This window comes from Dama dama, chromosome 1, assembly GCF_033118175.1.
Source record: "Dama dama isolate Ldn47 chromosome 1, ASM3311817v1, whole genome shotgun sequence".
In the NCBI taxonomy this organism is placed as follows: Eukaryota; Metazoa; Chordata; class Mammalia; order Artiodactyla; family Cervidae; genus Dama; species Dama dama.
The window spans coordinates 3,338,819-3,358,110 of record NC_083681.1 but is presented as its reverse complement, the minus strand read 5'-3'; the positions used below and the strand labels follow the sequence as shown (position 1 = coordinate 3,358,110).

Genomic DNA, 19,292 nt, shown 5'->3' with positions numbered 1-19,292 from the left:
GGGAAGTGTGTGGATGTTCATAGATGTGAGCCCAATAACACTGATGGCAGTGTCTAGCTACAGGAAGAAGCTAATTGTAAACAGCACTTTTCTGTGTACAACAGAATCACCAGGAGCTATGTTCGTAATAGGTTGCTTTTGTTTATGATCTTTGGAAACTGGAAAGCATTACAGCCAAGTGTTCAAGTCACATTGTCTTATCCCCCTGCTGTTGGCTGCTATTTGTAATGGTCTCATTTTGAGTCTAAATTGAAAAATTGGCATCTATCAGCTTTTCCTTAAAAGTTTTCTAACATCCATGTATCTTGTTTGAATATATTGAGCAGCTGCTATTCAGAAAATTTGCTGCGCCTATAAATGGCATGCTCTTCAGTCATCTAGTCATTAAAAAAAAAGAAAACAATGCAGAAGCGTATTCTGTAGTCCTAATGCTTTTTTCTTCAGTAAGTAAAGCTCTGTTAATAGACATGTTAATCCTATGAAGTACTGTATTTCCACACAATTAAAATGTATTAGTGGAAGAGAATATAAAAGGGATAGTGAAGTGCATTTATTCCCGTAGTAAATTAAGTCCTGATTAGCTGATTATCAAAACATTATCTGATTTACATTTCTATAGACTTATGGCCATATGAACAGGAAATTAATTTTGGAGGTAGGTTCAGTTAGGTTTAAAGTTCAGCAAATGAGAAACCTCATTTCTGCTCACATTCTGCTCTCCACGCAGGAGAACATCAAACATTTGATGACTTACCAATGGATAAAATATTAACACTTTAAAACCAGGAAACAAATATTTTGAAAAATAAGTCACTTTCATTTGTCTGGGTATTTATCATTTTTATATAATTAACTCTTTAAAGTGATTGCTGTGAACGTGGTAAGACTTACTCTGATTTTATTTACTTAAACATTAGACAAGCTAATGACTGTGTATGGTCCCACAGGAAAGACCTGCTTCCAGGACCCTACTTTCCCACTTCATTGAATTCGCCCCCTGCGAGCCTATGCACCTTCTGTCCTAGTCAGGGCCGGCGGACGGAGCACAGGGGGAACTGCTCCATCGGGGTCGTTGCTCAGGTGCATTTAGTCTAGCCAAGACGTCTCCCCTTAATCCTACTGCCTCCCATAGCTTAAAAAGTGTATCCCATCCTGTCCCAGGAACACCTTCTGGTCCTACTGGGATTAAGAGGAACAGAAACTTGCATTCTGCCCTTTGCCACAGTCCCCTGCACTGGAGCAGGGGGAGGGGATTCCCTTTCGCATGGAGTGTAGCTTATTTATTTATTTATCTGAGATGAATCCTTGTTGCCTCAAGAGTCTTCTCCCCTCAGAGATAATAGCAGTGGCTCTCCATGGCCCCATTTGTTGCCGTGGTGATGTGCCTACTCCTTTTGTTGGCGTGTCTCTACTTCAGTAAGCCCCTTGCTGTTATCTGTGAAAATGTCTGCAAGTTCTCCAGAGCTAATAAACAGCATACATCATTCCTTTCATCTGATGACTATAGCGGGGCCTTGTGAGTGAGCGTGGAGCATGAATGCACAGCTGCACTAATGGAACTCTGAAGAATGAGCCCCCGAGTCAGCAGCATGGGTGCATAAGAGGGCCGTAACCTCCCTCCCTTGTCCCAAACTCCAAGTGCCAGGACGCAGGAAGAACCACAAAGAGCTGTACCTTGTTTGAACATGAGTGTATTAATCCAGCTGGGGAGCCATTATTTGTTTCCAAACTGTATTTAGAGCTGTTGTGGCACAGAATGGGGTTTCTGAAGATAGCCCAGTTGACTAAAATTGTCCTATGTTGGTTTTGTCTTCTCCTCCCCCAGGAATGAGATGGAAAGGCACTTTCTGGAGCTCCTTCAGTTTAATATTAATGTTTCCGCCAGTGTTTATGCCAAATACTACTTTGACCTTTGCTCCTTAGCAGATGACAACAACCTGAGTTTTCTAATTGCTCCTCTTAGCAAAGAAAGAGCACAGAGCCTAGAGGTAAGACTGGGGATTCACTAACTGGGTTTTCTGTCATCCACCAAAGCCAGCATCTGTGGCTGACTTACACTACTCAGTGACTAACAGTTTGAAGAGCTTATTAACCCATTGGCATCTTATTCCCTGTGTCTTTTATGGGTTGGACAGAGATATCACATTTTTTTAAAAAAAATTACAGATATCTCTTATGTAACCATAATTCAGAATATTTTAAATCAGATTTAATTGTTCTTAATGGTTTTCCATTTGAACCTCCACACTTACATATAACCATACAGGAATAATTTCTTATAATTGTATCCCTAATCATATGTACATTGATAATTACTTACCACTCTTAACTGCCTGAGCTTGTAGTGTGTGTTTGTGTGTATCACAGTTCAGCCCCATGAGTTTATTAGACCAGAAGCATCAGGGGCTAACCTGTGAGACCTATACTTGGAAATTATAATGTGGGTTCAGAAACTGGATGTAGAAAGTAGGTGGGTTTTTAATGGAAGTGGTAACATACATGGGATGAAGTAATTTGTAGTAGTGATTTGAAGAGTAATTTGAAGTAGTTTGTGGTTTCTGGTGGGTATACAGCAAAATTTACAACTGAAATGAATACATATAAAGTTGACACTTTTTCTGGTACCTTGGTACTTTAGAAATAAGACATTTTTCTACAATAATTTGCATGCATGTGAAATAGCACCTTGTAGTGCTTCATCACTAGACCTTTCTTGCCTTCAACACACACCTACCCTCATTAAAATGTTTGTAGTGTGTAGTAAATAATGAAGACTGAATAGAAGTTGAATAGCTGGGTAAACACTGATTTTGCTCAGCTGTGTTCATTATGCTTAAGGACCTAGTATGTAGGTAACATCATATTGCTGTTAGATGGGGCCTATTTTGGGAACCCAGTTTTTAAATATGTTCCTCCCTGCCCCAGCAATCTCATCATAGCCCTTGAAGAATATTATCTTAGGAAATCAGCAGTGTAGATATGAGCTATCCAAAGTAGCAGCAACTGTCAACCTAAATGAATGCAGATGTGTGGCTTATCAATGCTGCTTTCTTTAAGGTTGGAACTTTTTTCCCCCAATTATACTTATGTTCTATCTGATTGACTTTCTTAGGCCATCTCCAGACTGTGTGAAGACAAATACAAAGACTTGGGCAGAGTTGCTGTGAGAAGGTCTTTCAGCGCTGATAATTTCATTGGTATTCAGCGCTCCAATGCCATCCTCTCATGAACAGAGAGAGGTGAGGGGTTGTAACATCATGAACCCCTCGCAACAAGGACTGGAGAAATACCACCTCTCCTGCTCAGAAACCAGCAAAGTTAGTATTTTCACCTAGAAGAAAGACACTGAATTCAAGAGACTTGCAGACAGCAAAGGTTATGGTCATAGGAAAAAACTGGACCTTGTCAAGGCAACACACTCTTCTGTCCTTTTTAATGTAAACAGAGTTACAAAAACCACTCCAAAGCTAAAAGCTCCCAACCCACCCACAGATATTTGCTTACTGTGTAGGCCGATAACTGTGAACTATGTGAGGTTTTTTTAATAGTTTAAATTTTTAGACTTTAAAGACACTAACTGTATAACTTTTACTTTTTCCTATTTTTCTCGCCCATATTGCTGCATATTCCTTTAGAATCAATGCAGTATTGCCGTTCAAACACGGGACTCCTGACGACTCATAAAGCCACTTAGGAACAGACTGTTGTAGCACTGTTAGGTTTGAAGGATTCTTCCTCCCTATTTCATTGAAGCTGCTAGTCATTTTTGGCAATCAGTTTAAACCAAAAAGCTGCTGAATAACACTTGTCATTCAGTTTTTTTGCAAGCACTACTTATTAGCATATTAGCATGTTTGGGATCACAAGCAGAGAAAGTATGTTGTTACCTACTTCTATTGAGTCCGAGCTGCGTTTCTTGTTAACGCTAATGGTGCTTCTCATTTTCTGATGATTTTCCTCTTTGTTAAATACTTGTATTAAAGGATATTTTCATAATTCCAGCCAACCTGTTAGTCCAGGAATAAGCAGATAGTGAAATAGAGGGTGTCCCAGAAGTCTTGGTGCAATTTTAAGCTTTAATACAGTGTGCTTGGACACTCCAGGACACTGCCGCAGAAGTATAAATGCTACAGACGCAAAATGTCACTTGAAAGTTTACTTGAATTTCTTCTAAACTCATTTAGTTTTGTAAATCTTAGATGTTAAGCTTTTAATTTGAATGTTTTGTTTCAGTCCCTCTTGAAGATGGCAAACAATAGGCTGAAACAAAAGGTTAAAATTAAGAGCTTAATGTTTAAAATTTACAAAACTAAATGAGTTTAGGAGAAATTCAAGTAAACTCTCAGGTGATGTAAGTTTGTAGCATTTATATTTCTACAAGTATCAAAGCTTCAAATTGCACAAAGACTTCAGGAGGATATCTTGTATCTTTATAGACCTGGCCTCCTCTTTTTAAAATAGTCCTTTGCCTGGCTGGGCTGTTGATCTGCTTGAACACGGAAGTTTCTTTTTTCTAGGTTTGGTAAAGGAATAATGAACAATAGCATTAGTTCTCGGTAATAAACTGAAAGGAACTGGACCCTAGTAGTAGTGACAGGAAAGTAAGGGACATGAAACAGCTTTTCTGTTCTGCGTGTTAACCTGGCTGTAGGTGTGTCACTTCAAGTTGTTACTTGAGGAAAGATAAATCTTAGGAACCCTTACCTCAGGCTTTTTAAAACACAGGGTACCACTTAGCCACCAGGAAGCCCATTAAAAGACAGGGAGGTCCAGTAATCAGTCTTTTAGGAAATTGGTAATGATGTCACCTAAACTTAAAACATTAAAAAAAAAAAAAAGTGTTCTCAACTATGTAAAATCTTTCTCCTACCTTCTCAAACATAATCCTAGGAATTTTGCCTGTAAACAAAGCATTTCTGGGCTAGAAATACTTTCTCTCTTTATAGCAAGGCTTCACATTATATTGAGTGCCACAGGTTCCATCATTTTTAAAGGACAGAGACATAAATGATAAATAATGGATATAAAATATTACAGTCTACCACCTCAAAAAATATTGTTTATGGAGCTTGGAGATTCAAGTATCGATTGCAGTTTTATTTTGAAAAGAATGCTACAACTTGTGTGGTTTTGCTTCCTCATGTTATATGAAAAGAAAAGCTAATAAACTCTATTTTAATTAAAATACGTGGCTGTTGTGCATCTTCTCACTGCTCACATAACATCACGGCTCTGCTTAGCGCAAATGTTCTCAGTCCACTCTGATAGGCAGGCCTGAAAGCATTTTCCAACTACCCATTCAAAAGTTTCTTTGACCGTTGCCTTTAGTTAAGAGGCATTTGTTTCTTCGGCTTATGTTCTTTTCAACCAGAAGATAATTTAGTACACTTAAAATCACTGGCTGTGGTGCTCAGTGGCATAGTGCATTAGATGGCACTTTGGAATTGTGTGTTATTGTACCAACCGGGGAAAAAAGCACACTGGAAGATAAAAGGTAAAACACAGAAAGGAGTTACAGAAATACTGTTGAATCAGAACATGAGTTACTTGAGGATTTCAAGCCACTGAACAGGAAAGAAGATGGAATAAGAGGAGGTAGAACTGTGTTGTTATAAAGAGGGTGATGTTAAACAAGCCATGTGATGTACCAGGTCACCATCAGGTTTCTCTAAGACCCTGGTCACTGCACTTGCGCAATATTCCATCACTCCTGGTAGTGCTGTTGTGTCTTCATCCACCTTAATTCACTACCTAAGGTCAGATCTTTTAACTTTGTTCTTGGTAAGTTGTTGATTAGGAGAAATAATCTGAATTAGTGCAGAAGGAGAGAAAAACTATGACAAATCACTAAGATAGTTTGTACCATGTAATAATATGCCAGTTACTAAGCAGAAATGCTGTCACATCTTGAGTGGTCAAAGGTGAAAAAAAAGGGGGGGTAGGAACACTGCTTGGACACGACTGTAGTTTAAAGACAAGTTAGAATCACTAAAAATTGCTCTTTCAGTGTTAATTCTAGAGACAATTACAGCCATTTTGATAAATGGAAAACTTAAAGGTTCTCATAAGTACTATAGGGCATGAAAACTAGTTCCTAGTAGGGGCAATAGGGTAGTGTTGAGATTTTATACTTAGGAAGAGTTTATTCCCTAAAGTACTAAGACTATAAAAGAATACCTCAACTCAAATTTATTTTCATTTTTAGTTTTTGGAATATACCGACGGTGCAATTTTAACTGGAATACTGTGAACTGAACTTTATAAGGACAAGACAAAGGTTTCAAATCTATGTTTGAACCAAATGAAATTGTCATTTTTCTACATTAAATTCACGTTGTTCACCCTAAGACAACTTAGGGCCCAGTGTTTCTGAGAAGTTTTTTCCATTCTGTATCAGATTCTATCATGACCCTATTCTATCACATCTAAAGTACCCTGTATGCCCATTATTGAAATTCAACATTACTAAATCCTGGTTTTATAACAACTCATGTTTCATTTGTTAGTTTTCCCATTTTATAAGATACACCATTACTTGATTTTTTAAAAGTGCTGATGAAGTCAGTATTTACTGGAAAATCATTCACTCTATATTTCAGGTTATGCAATGTTTTGGGAAGTGTTTCCATACAGCATGTAGGTTACCTGAACTCTTTGATCACACAAGCCTTCTAACCACGTGTAGAGTGACTAGGACTGTTCCTCGCCCAGAAGCTGTGGTCTGTGAGTTCAGAGCTACTAGGTAAAGCACCTGATGGCTGGCAGAGCCTCTCTCAGGCAAGCGCTAGTTTCTGTGCAGAATCTGTTGATTATCCCTAGCATCTACCAAGGATTAGATCACCTAAGATCTCAACTGTTGGCCACTTACCACCCTGGCCGGCCTGACACTGCCAGCAAAAATAAAATCCAGGAGCCCTTCAGCAAAGTCTGGTCCCTTGTACACAGGTGCAGTCTGGTTTCTGAGGCAATTTAGTCTATTTTAAATGGGTTTGGCAGATGAGAGAACAATTTACTTAATGTGAAACAAATTTTAAGAATACCAGTTTGTGGTTTAGGGAACTCTAGGATGCAGAAAGAACTAGGAAAGTGAAATAGAAATTAAGAGGAATCCAGAGTCAAATGAAAAGTGGTTAACATTCTTTAAAAAAGGCCCAGGTAAATGTGAAGGGAGCTAGTAATTTGAATATTAGAAAAATTCAACGACAGCCTCAGAACCTAAGGTACTCAAGAATGTGTCCATATCTACTCAGATTGTTCTCCTAACTTTTTCTTAAAACATCTATTCCTTCATCCTAGCATTCTCATTTCCAACCTTTACTTCTGGCTTCCCAGACGGTGGCCCTGTATTTCCTCCCTGTGGGAACTGACTTCCAAGGGCAAAGGTTGAGTGTTTGGTCACCTCCCACTGGCCTCTCTCAAGAGGATCATCTCAGCTTCACCCTCTGACTTTCTGCTAGTGCCAAATGTGGCAGTGCTTGATGCTGGTTACTACTGTGATCCACTTCCAAAGCCTTAGCAGGTTCCAGGAAGTACAGGATTTATATGGCTCACAGGCAAACTGGTCCCTGTGATCCCCTTTAATCAACTACTTGGGCCCTCCTCAAGGTGCTTGTTCCCTATCTGCTGCACTCAGTCCCCTGACCTGCCCACAATTCTAGACGTATCACCTCAGGCTAAGCAGCAACCCCATGTTCCAGACTCCACAACTTGTTTCACCTGGCGTTAGGAACAGATGCCTCACTCTTAAGGTAATCCCTCTCATCCAACGGAGGCAATTCCATCCCAAGGCTTAAAATCAAACTGCTATATCCACCCCCATCCCCTCCAGAGCCTCATCAGTTTATTGCCTTCTGCTTCAAAGTTGCATTCATCTTCCCAACATGAGGATAGGGCAGTTTGACCTTGCTTGGTCCTTTACGTGTCCCAGTATTTCACAAGATGTGGTCCCTAGACCATCTGCCTCTCATGGGCTGAAAACCTGTAAGAAATGAGTGGAATCCTGGAACAGATAAAGAAACATTAGTAGAAAATCTGGTGAGATCCAAATGAAGTCTGGAGTTAATAGTAATATGATAATCTTGACTTCAGTTTAACAAAAGTGCTATAATAATATGTTAATATTAGGGAAAGATGTATATATTTTTGCAACTTCTGTGTAAACCTAAAATAATTCTAAAAGTTGAAACAAGCAAACAAAACAAAAAGAACCATTTCCTGGACCCTAGACTAAAGGAATCTCAGTTCCTGGAGCAAAGCCAGGAAATCTACATTTCTAATAGGAACCCCCAATGATTCTTACACAGACACAAACTTGAAAACTAGTCTTTCAATTCTCTCCCATCCCATGCCTGAATGGCTGCTTCCTCCTCATTTTATTGATACTTACCTTAACCTGGTTTAATCCTTCAGATCCTCTCAACTCTAAAATATAAATACTATCATTATCGCCCTTTCACAGATGAGAAAGTACTAAGATGAGAGTACTAAAAGGTCAAACAATTTGTCTAGGGTCAAGCAGCCCATGATTGATGGAGCTGGAGTTTGAGTCCCTAGTCAGTCTAGCCCCCAAATCTCTGCGTAGAACAATCACACTGCCTCTCCCTCTGTTGGACGTGACCAGTTAAAGAGCTCTGCAACTAAGCACTAAAAATGCATTATGACCTGTTTCTCTAGCCACCCAAGTCTAACAGGCCCCTTTTCTACTGGTGGGGAATAAGCAATGTCTTAGAAAGCATCAGGAAGATGTGTCAACTATGGAGACCTGTATGGGGAAGGCACAGTGGCTCTTCTACCAGGATCCAGCTCAACTGCTGTATTTTCTATTCTCTCAAATGCCCTAATGTGTACCAATCTAACAATGCTCATCTTACTTTGACACTACATTCTCTCAGGTTTGCTAAGCATCTGTCCATATTGTCAGGGAAGTGGCAACTTTAAATCAACTTACAATAGGTCCTCTGTATCCACAGGTTCTGATCAGTGGATTCAATCACCATGGGTTGGAAATACTTGGGGAAAAAATTTAAGAAAGTTCAGAAAAACAAAACTTTAATTTGCTGCCTACCACCAACCATTTGCATTATACTTAAAACAACTCCTTACTGAGGATTTGTATTAGACATTAGAAGTCTAATGTCTAGTCTAAAGAAATCTAGACATGATTTAAAGTATATGGGAGGATGCAGGGGGAAGACGGAAGGACTGTGTGTAGGTTATATGGAAATATTGCACCATTTTACATAAAGGACTTGAGCATCTGTGGATTTTGGTATTTGCAGGAGGGAATGTTCCTGGAACCAGTTCTCCACAAATATAGAGGGAGAATATATATCTCCTTATCTGGACTCCTTGACTGGTGTTTAGACCTTAATGAAAGTGAAGGTGTTAGTTGCTCAGTCATGTCCAACTCTTTGTGACCCCATGGACTATAGCCCACCAGGCTCCTCTGTCCATGGAATTCTCCAGACAAGAATACTGGAGTAGGTTGCCATTTCCTTCTCCAGGGGATCTTCCAGACCCAGGGATTGAACCCAGGTCTCCAGCATTGCAGGAACATAATTTACCGTCTGAGCCACCTGGGAGGCCTTCATACCAAGTTGTAAATTGAATGATCAAGTTTGGGGAGTTCATGACTGCCAAGCAGACACACAGAACAGCACCGCTTCCATCCAAATTGCTTCAGCAGTCTAGACAGAGCTGACGAAACAACACAATGTCAGGCAGTGCCTCTGTTCTTGTGTATTTCCCTTCTTCCAGTGAATCATAAAACAATCACAGGATTGGCAGGAGAAACCTAAGAAGTATATTCAAGTAAAACATGTTTTCATTAGTTCTGCTTCTGTGATTGGAGTTTGCTTAATTTCATTATCAATAAAAAGGTTGCCACTCATATCTGAAAAATCTGATAATTAAGTTAGAATCCACATAGTGCCTTCAGCCAGCACATGCTCATTCATGTCCAACTCTGTGAGATGCTGTGAACTGTAGCCCACCAGGCTCCTCTGTCCTTGGAATTTTTCAGGCAAGAATACTGGAGTGGTTTGCCATTTCCTACTCCAGGGAATCGCTTAGAAAGCAGTATGTCTCTTTGTAAAAAGCATGAGGAGAAAAATACTTGTGTAGCATCTTTTTACTTACTTTACTATTGCTTTAATGCACTTTAAAATTTATCTATATTAATTGGGAACAAAGAAACAAAAACAGGCATTTCTTTGTTTTTCATAAATACTCTCCATATTTGATAAAAATCTCAAACCATTATTTTAGCTTCCCACAAATATAATACATACAGATTTTTTATCTGAAATAGTGTCAGCAAATTAAGTACCTTGAAACTAACATAACCACATACAACTGCTGTTCTACTGACTTCCAGGAACAAAACAAAAAACTTTTTATCAAGATGCTCTGGATTTCCTTTTGTTAGTGTTAAGAGATTCAATATTATAATCATCTACCAGTAACAATTTATAGATTTGAGTTGATTGTCTACAAATAAAATACCACTGGCATTGCTTTATGAGTTCTGGATTTGACATGACATCGACAATACCTCATGGGACAGGCAATACACATATGTGGAAATCAGAAAAAGTAGTGAATGCCTTGGGCTCAAACTACTGACTCAGTATGTGCCTCATTTGGCTCAGTAATAAATTCACCTGCACCAAACCCGTATCAAAAGTCACTAAATCTCCCATGTATAAAAATTATTTATATACACCCACAACACATACATACTATGCATACAGTTTTTAAGAACATGAAGTAATATTGTCTTCAAATGATGTACCACAGACATTATCCTGGCTGAAATAAATCCTGTAATTGTCATCAAGCTGCTAGAAGCTTTTGAGAGTTCTGAGTCGGGTTACTTAGTTACTTTCATCCTGCCTACCCTTCACCCTGCTTTCATGTCCTGGTAGCTTTTTCTTTCAGAACCACCCTCCTCAACCCAGGCAGATTTCTTTCCCAGAATCACTTGACTGGACTTTGGAGGCAAGAAAGGGCACGCAGAGGGAGCAGGCAATTCTCAGCCACTGTACCTCACACCTGCCTAGATTTGGGATGTTCTCTGTCCTGTTGGCCCCATTTGGTGTTAGAAAGCAGTGATTCAAAGCTTTGTCCCTCCTACCCTCCTTGGTCTTTCTGTAGAGCACAAAAGTGAAAGAAGCCTCTTTAGCAGGGGTGGCAGTTCATTAAAATATACAACTACGTCTCCTAGCTCTGGGGTTCCCATTCTGTACTTGAGACTGCAGGTCACAGATGCTGTTACTAAGGTTTGGTGTGGGATCCATGAGGTTTTCTCCTGGCAGCCGGTGTCAGGATTAGTGCAGCCCTAGCCCAGGAGGAAAGGGCCTAATGAATACCAACTTGGAAACAGGGCTGCTGGCACATTATTTAAGCCTGTACATGCGCACAGTGACACACAACACACACATGGGCCCGTCGTTGGAAGTGTTATAGCCACGCTTTCCGGGAAACAGACTCACTCAGAAGGACAATGCAGATAGTGGAGTGCAGTTTATTACGCCGGCGGGTCCAAGGCAGAGTCTCCTCTTAGCCAAGGACCCCGTCCAGCATTTGTGAAAATCTTTTATACCCCATGTGTACGTGTCCAGACCCAACACCTACCCCATGTGTACGTGTCTAAACCCACCCCCTACCCCATGTGTACGTGTCCAAACAGTCAATAATCAATAAGCCTGCAGTTACATTCCAAATAGTTAATAACCGATAAGCCTGTGCTTACATTCTGATAGATAGTGTCCGGAGGCAGGGGTGATTAGTGTCTGTTTTCTCTTAGGCAATGAGTAGCCTGGATGTGATCTTCAAGATTCCCCTGTCTAGAGGGGGTCTTATCCTTCCATTGTCGTCCCCACAGGCACTAAGCAGAGAGTTCAGAGTCCGCTGGAGAGGCAGCCGAGCACGGCCAGCACGGACAGGCCTGAGATGGAGTCCAGGCCCTATGAATTCCTTCTTCAGAAGCGACGGCAAGAAAGTATGACAAAGGTTTGCAAGGATAAACCAATAAGGCACGAAGAGAACTTTCTTCCAGTCAATTTAGACAGCTTCAGAATGTGAGGTTAATAATACATAGTAAAAAGACTTCCTAAGGCTCTTGTCAGCTGATTCACTGATAGGTCGCATATTAGTTCCTTCTAAATCTTCACCCTCCTGTCTATGCTGAGAGACATTGCTTAAAATTGAACCACGAAAGGGACAGCACAAAAGCTGTGTAGGAGACTAAACTGGGCCTTAAATCCTCACTAAAATCAGAGCTAGCTGTAAAGAAGCTGCTAAACTACCTCACAACCTTTCATTTTATAATTGCTTTCATGAGTATGGATGGTCTGCCTAATGAAAATAAAAATCAGGAGAGAACTGAGTATGAGATGGAAACGGGGTGAGCATAAATAGATGGGTTTCTCTGCCTGGGTAGGGGGAGGGGTGGTTGATGCAAGACTTCAGGAAGCAGTGGGCTTAATCTTTGAGGGAAGGGAGAGCAGGGGTGAGAGAGAGAGAGATAGACTGAAAACAGGCAACGCTAACAACTGGGATGAACCTAAAAAACCTCCAGTGCATTACCTCTATTACTGCTCTTTGCCTTAGTATCCTTTCTCTTAACTGTCTTAAATTGTTTTTAAAGTAAATTGGTTGTTCTTTTTAGGTTTGGTATGTTGCCGAAATAAAAAAATAATTGTTTTAAAAGTAAGAATTAAATCACTTCAACCACATCCTCTCACAACTTTTAGATAAATTCTGCATCATCTTTACACTCTTCCACAAAAAAAAAAAAAAAAAAGGAAAAGGAACAACCCAAACTAGACACAATGACAGAAGGCAGCAGAATAATCTATGTAATTTCTGGGAAGAGGTCAAGGTGATCAGAAAAGGTCCTCATTTGAAAAACAGGAGAGGAACTGGCCCTCAGGCAGGGGATCTATTTCAAGGTTCTAAGCAGCTGCAGAAAAAGCAGACGAATTAGATGTGCAGAAAGTTCTGTAGCTCGGTGTACCAGGTTTTGTCAAATATACTGAAATTTAATTTTGATTTAGATGAGTGTTTAAGAGCAGTGCATTTTTATAAACATGAACAGCCTTTGAAAGTTCATGAAAACTATTAACATCATGCTTCTTTCCATCAGCATAGTGCTTAAATCCATTGTCGAAAATACACACTTGTTTACTTAATATCCATAAAGTAAAAGCTGACCTGGGCTTAAATCTTACTTTTCCAACTTTGGTATAAATGAAGTGCAAATCGTTATACTTGTCATTTTTCTAGAGAGGCCTTCCCAAATTTTAATTGCATTTGCCATTTTAGCTTCTTAAATCTAGTCCCCAGTATTTTACCGGAAAATGCACTGTCACTCCCTTCCCCAACTATAGCCTCACACTCTTCTTGAATGAATGGTTAAACAGATTAGAAAAGCAAACAGCATTTTTAATAGTAAAGTGTGTGTGTGTGTAGTGTGTGTACGTGTGTATTCAACAATACGCAGGCTTTCATATAAGAATGAGGGAATGATTCAACAGATTAGAAAAGCAAACAGAATTCTCTAACAGTAAAGTGTGTGAGGGTGTGCTCACCAATATACAGGCTTTCTCAGAAGAGGAGGAAAAGAAAAATATATTGAGGTGGGGTGGGGAAAACGGCTTTCCTTTTGCTACACTGATTCACGTTTCAAAAGCTTAAGCAAGTGTGTTATGGGTCTCATTTGTTGTCAGAGGCTGCAGAGAGCAGTGTCTCGCTGCTTTTGAAATATTTGGCTGTAATCTAGTCCAATGTCCAGGGACAGTCATTTTCCCTCATTGCTGCCAATGTTTGTTCACAGGTAGCCAGCCTACCTTTCAAGCACCTCATTCAAGGATGGGTGTGGTTTCTAATCACAGCTCTCCAGGAGAGGAGGAATAAGAAAAGCAAAAGGACTGTTTAACATGATAAAGGAGGTGGGATGGGGGAGGAGCAGATAAGAGAAGTGTTGAAAATTTACTTAATTACAGGAGGTATATCCAGTTTAGTCCTTAAATGTAAAAAGGAGACCCCTTCAGCTCTATCACTAAGTACTTTCAGAAGAAGGAAGTGGGCTCATTTTTACCAAAATATAACACAAGTTTTTTGTTTGTTTTTTTTAAGTAAGATCACTAGAGTCTATTAAGAACCACCCACTCCTCCAGCACAAAGCTGCCATCTTAACAGTCTGGAATTGAAGTTCAACCAATCGCCATCCCTTAGGTTAGCACTATTCCAAACATTTATTCTGGACACTTACAGTGCTACCTCTAAGTCATTCAAGCAAAGCTGGCACTGTTAAGAATGAGGATGATTACAAGGACTACAGAAAAGAAACTCAAGCTTGCTAAACAAAGCTAGGACGCACACAGAAACTCTCAACACTTCCTAACCTTGTCACTTTCTGGAGGCGTAAACCCATTATGCTCCCCCTCCTCAGTATGACTTAGGGTGTCCCCAAAGTTAGGGAAAGGGCCAAGCAGCTCATCTTAAAGCATCTGGGACACTTGAAGCAGTGGAAGGAGAAGTAAGCTGGAGAAGCCCACGGGAAACTTCCCGCTCACAGCAACCTAAACTTTCACTGTTCACATTATTTTTAAAGACACAAGTATAGGAAATACATTTTCCCAATTGAGACCACACAGCTCACAGAACCCTGAACCAAGTGGACCTTCATTATAATGCCAACCTCAGGAGTGTAACCGCCCCCCCAAAGCAAAGGTAAGTTTTGTTGCCAAAATGCAACAAAGTTAAAAATTAAGAAAACGACATATAAATTAAAAACATGGTTCCCGTCAACGAGGCAGGAAGACAGAGCAGACGTCAGCTGAGCCCCTCTGAGAAGTCCTGGGACAGGTGCCCCCCTGGAAACAGCCCCTTCCCCTCCGCTCCAAGTTGCCCCAGGAGGGGGCATCAGCACCATTAAGGTAAGACGGAAGTGACCTTGGCAAAGCTACCAAAGGAAAACAACCTAGCTCCCTCAACTCCCGCCGGCTCCTGGTCCCTTGGCCGCCTCCTCCTACACGTGCGTGCGACAGGGACACCTGCTTGTGGTAGGCGGCGGGGCCGGGGGGCCGGGGGGCCGGTCCTGCCCGTGAGCGCGGCGCTTGCCTCGGCGTAGTCCCCCGCGGCCGTGGTCCCGCACGTGTCGTGGCGGTCACCGGCGTGATCGGTGGCTCGCGCGCTGCTGTCCTCACGGGTGTTGCGAGTGGAGGGGGCTGAGCTGGGGGTGACGGTCCTCGCCTCCGGGCAGGGTAGGGAGTGGCAGGCTCTCTGGTCTTCTCCTTGACTCCTGGTTCTCCTGCTGCTGAATGGTCTCCCAAAGCCAGTCGGGAATAAGCGTGGACACTTCAGGGCTGGCGGGAGGCATGTGTTCTTGGCTGCTGAGGTCGGAGGAAACGGCCGGCCTCACAATGATGGTGCGGGCCCCCACCTTGGGTTCGTTCGTGTCACTGCCACTGCTAGTAAGCCAGCCCTGGATCTGGTCCCTTCACCAGCCCAGCATCATCCCCACTGTCACCCCAGGGTGCTCTTCACAGATTCTATATCTGTATCATCTCCATCTATTCTACATCTACATCTATATGAACTACATCTATTCTATGTCTCTATTATTTCCATCTATTCTATATCTATATCAACTACACTTACTCTACTGTTAGCACACATTCCTGTGCATGCACACTGGGGTCAAACAAACTGAAACATCAGAGTTTGAAGCAGAGAAAGGTTTATTGCAGGGCTATGCAAGGAGACAGGTGGCTCACACCCTAAAAGCCCAAACTCCCTTAAGAGTTTAGCAAAGCACTTTTAAAAGCCAGGTGAGGGGGGAGGAGTGAGCTGGTATACAATTCTCTGATTTGGGGAGGGAACAGGGTGGTGTCACATTCTCAATCCTTAGGCTCCAGGAGGCCTGAGGCTGTGTGCTTTTAGTTGTCAAGTAATCAGTGTCTTCTATTCTGTTGAGCCAAGAAATTAAAACATGTTTACTCCTTAGAAGGAAAGTTATGACCAACCTAAATAGCATATTAAAAAGCAGAGACATTACTTTGCCAACAAAGGTCCATCTAGGCAAGGCTATGATTTTACCAGTGGTCATGTATGGATGTGAGAATTGGACTGTGAAGAAAGCTGAGTGCTGAAAAATTGCTTTTGAACTGTGGTGCTGGAGAAGACTCTTGAGAGTCCCTTGGACTGTAAGGAGATTGAACCAGTCCATCCTAAAGGAAATCAGTCCTGGGTGTTCATTGGAAGGACTGATGCTGAAGCTGAAACTCCAATACTTTGGCCACCTCATGCGAAGAGTTGACTCATTGGAAAAGACCCTGATCCTGGGAGGGATCGGGGGCAGGAAGAGAAGGGGATGACAGAAGATGAGATGGCTGGATGGCATCACCGACTCAACGGGCATGAGTTTGAGTAAACTCCGGGAGTCGATGATAGACAGGGAGGCCTGGCGTGTTGCGATTCATGGAGTCACAAAGAGTCAGACACGACTGAGCGACTGAACTGAACTGCACTGAATCTGTGGAGGGATTTTCACATCTGCAAAACAACTCGGGAAATGTGCATCAAATCTAGGTACTTTAGAGAGAAGCATACGGCATCGAGGAAGGCTTGTCTGAAAAAGCCCCCTAGAATCCTACTCAGTTGCACTATATCTATACCATCTATTAATAAGTCTATTCTACATCTATATCATCTATGTCATGGTCTGTGTGCGGGTTGGAAAATGATTTCCAGACATGAGACAGAATGAGAGGGAAATAAAGTTTATTAGAGTGGAAGAGGCTGTTAGAACAGCTGGCCAGCCCAAGAGAGAAGGGATGTTGAAAAGGGGTCCTTAGCTCACTTTTATACCCAGGGTACAATGAGTGTGATAGGGGTCTTGCGGGTCACTTGCTGATTGGACTACGCACATATATGGTGTGGGAGGAAGAGTAAGGCAAATACCTTCTCACTATTGGGTAGGAGGGAGACAGGTTATACTTCTCAGGAGAACCTGAAATCCATTAATAGTTACAATGTGGGGGGAAGGAAGGACAATACGGGTCTGGTTTTCTGTTCCTGAATTCCAGGACCCTCCTTGGTTTCATCTGCTCATTCGTCCTTGGGTCACCACATTCCTCCCTCTCTTTACTTTTAGGACCAAATTTTTGGCCCCTGTTGATACTCTGCTCACATCTAACTATCTACCTATTTTCCTTCTCAAGCATTTGGGAACCCAGTCTCAAAGGAAAAGGGGCGATGACCACTCTGGTTTCTTCAGGCTGTAGGGACATACTGGGGCTCTGGGTTTCAGTTCCCTTTGCCTGCTCTCTGTCAGGGTGCATTTATGGACGGAGATGAGAGTCCATGGAATAATAAAGTGGCTTGTTTCAGCATTGTCTAGGTGTTGGTCGGGAATATTCTTGTCAAACTATCACTCGGAGATTTTTTGTTTTCTAGAAGAAATCAGCTTAATGAGAAATTTAAAGATATATGGCCTAAAGACTAATAGAAGTAGAAAAGATTCTGAGGAGCTAGCCAGGAGAACCAGGACTAGACTTTGGTTTGTGACATTAGTGTTTTTCCAGGTAAGAGAAGATGCAAGAATTTGGGCTCATAGAAACCTTTACCTGAAAGCATCTGACCCTCTGAAGGCCAGTTCTTCTGGGTTTTTCCCAGAGCACAGAGTGCCTTATTTCTGATCTCCACCCTGAATTTCTTCCAAGGGGTGTTGAAGGTCAACAGCTTGCAATGGTCATGATGTAATCTTTGTAGAGATAGCTGGCAAGCACCAATTTCCAGTCAGCAGGATCCCTTCATAGTCACATATTTGACCATGTTTGGGGGGCATTTCATGGCCATTGTGTCCCACGGTGCTGGGAAGGCTCATTTCCAGGTCTCGGGAAGATCCCATTGAGAGGCCACTCGTTGTGCTGTTGCTGGACCAGACCTTGAGAGTAGCAAAAGTCTCTGGACCATACCTGTCTTACTAGCCTCTTGGTCCAGGAAAGTATTCCCTCTTGTTGCTTCTTCCCAATTCTAGAGTTCCATTATTACAATCATTGATCTCATATGGAACTGCATATCAGCATTTTATCACAGGCTCAGGCACACATTTAGTAACATAAGAAACAGTTCTGAAACAAGTGACACAGAAAATAATATAGCTAGCAGGTATTAGTAAGGTCATAAGCAAGAATTTTGGAGAAGGAAATGGCAACCCACTCCAGTATTCTTGCCTAGAAAATCCCATGGACGGAGAAGCCTGGTAGGCTACAGTCCATGGGGTCATAGAGTCAGACACGACTGAGCGACTTCACTTTAAGCAAGAATTTAAGTCAAGAACTTTCATTGGGTATAGCCCAGTATACCCCAGGTCATCTGACTTAGTTAAATGACTATAGCCATGTGTTAATCTCCTGGTGTACATCACGGAGCCTCTGACCTTTATCCAAAGATTAGTCGTTGAGATAAGCTTTAGAAACAAACTTAGAATGTCCTTTCTAATAACTTAATTAATTAAACCTTTTAGCAATATAACATAACAACAAGGAACTATCTCAGAAATGAATAGTACTAAACCAGGCCTTAATTAGCAAAACTAGAACTTAATATTAAGTGAAATATAATTTTTTGTCATTGTGAGGACATTAACCCTGTAGCCAGGGAAGGCTTTAACTCATCAAATAAAAATGAGGTTTTTCAGGGAGCAAGGAAAGCCAAGCGGCCACCTTGGATTTCCCACAGCCCTGACTCTTTGATTTACAGCTATTGTTCACCTATTTTTAATTCCCCGATTTAGGAGTAGACTGTTGCCATGTTTTAAGGACATCAGGATAGCAAAGGTCTAACAGTGAGGACTTATTTTTTGTAGAAGCAGAATGAGCTTTGCCTGTATGTACCATAATCTTAAATAATACTTATTTACTTTATCAAAGTAACAAAAGATTTTAAAAACAAATATAAATCACTTAAAGGCAAAGAAATTCATAATCCATTAACAAAAGTTGCATTCTAAGAAAACTTTGTTCTCTTAACAAAGAGAGTAGAATAAATTCCAGTCTGTTACCAGTTTACCAGATAAGAAACAAACAAAATTTGTTTATTGGTTAATCTTAGATAAGTCTTTTCCATAAATCTTGAAGTAGCAGTATTCTTGCAGTCATCAGAGTGAAACCATGGAAGGCATGTTTAAAATCTGATTAAATTGCAATTGACAAAATAGCCTGGTCATTGCTGTGAGATGTAACACTTCAATATGATAACTAGCATTATAGTTAACCACATTT

General features: G+C 41.2%; 1 protein-coding gene across 3 annotated transcripts in view; it reads left to right on the top strand.

Annotated features, from left to right (window-relative positions):
- The window catches only part of LOC133056919 (cyclin-Y-like protein 1), a 34,323-nt gene extending 29,461 nt beyond the window's left edge, over positions 1 to 4,862 (top strand). For all 3 annotated transcript variants that reach the window (XM_061142797.1, XM_061142815.1, XM_061142807.1), the window contains 2 exons: positions 1,826 to 1,988; positions 3,113 to 4,862. In XM_061142797.1, the coding sequence (XP_060998780.1) occupies positions 1,826 to 1,988; positions 3,113 to 3,229 (280 nt within the window). In that variant the 3' untranslated portion in view covers positions 3,230 to 4,862. The remainder of the gene's footprint in view (positions 1 to 1,825; positions 1,989 to 3,112) is intronic.
- Positions 4,863 to 19,292: the final 14,430 nt, after the last annotated feature.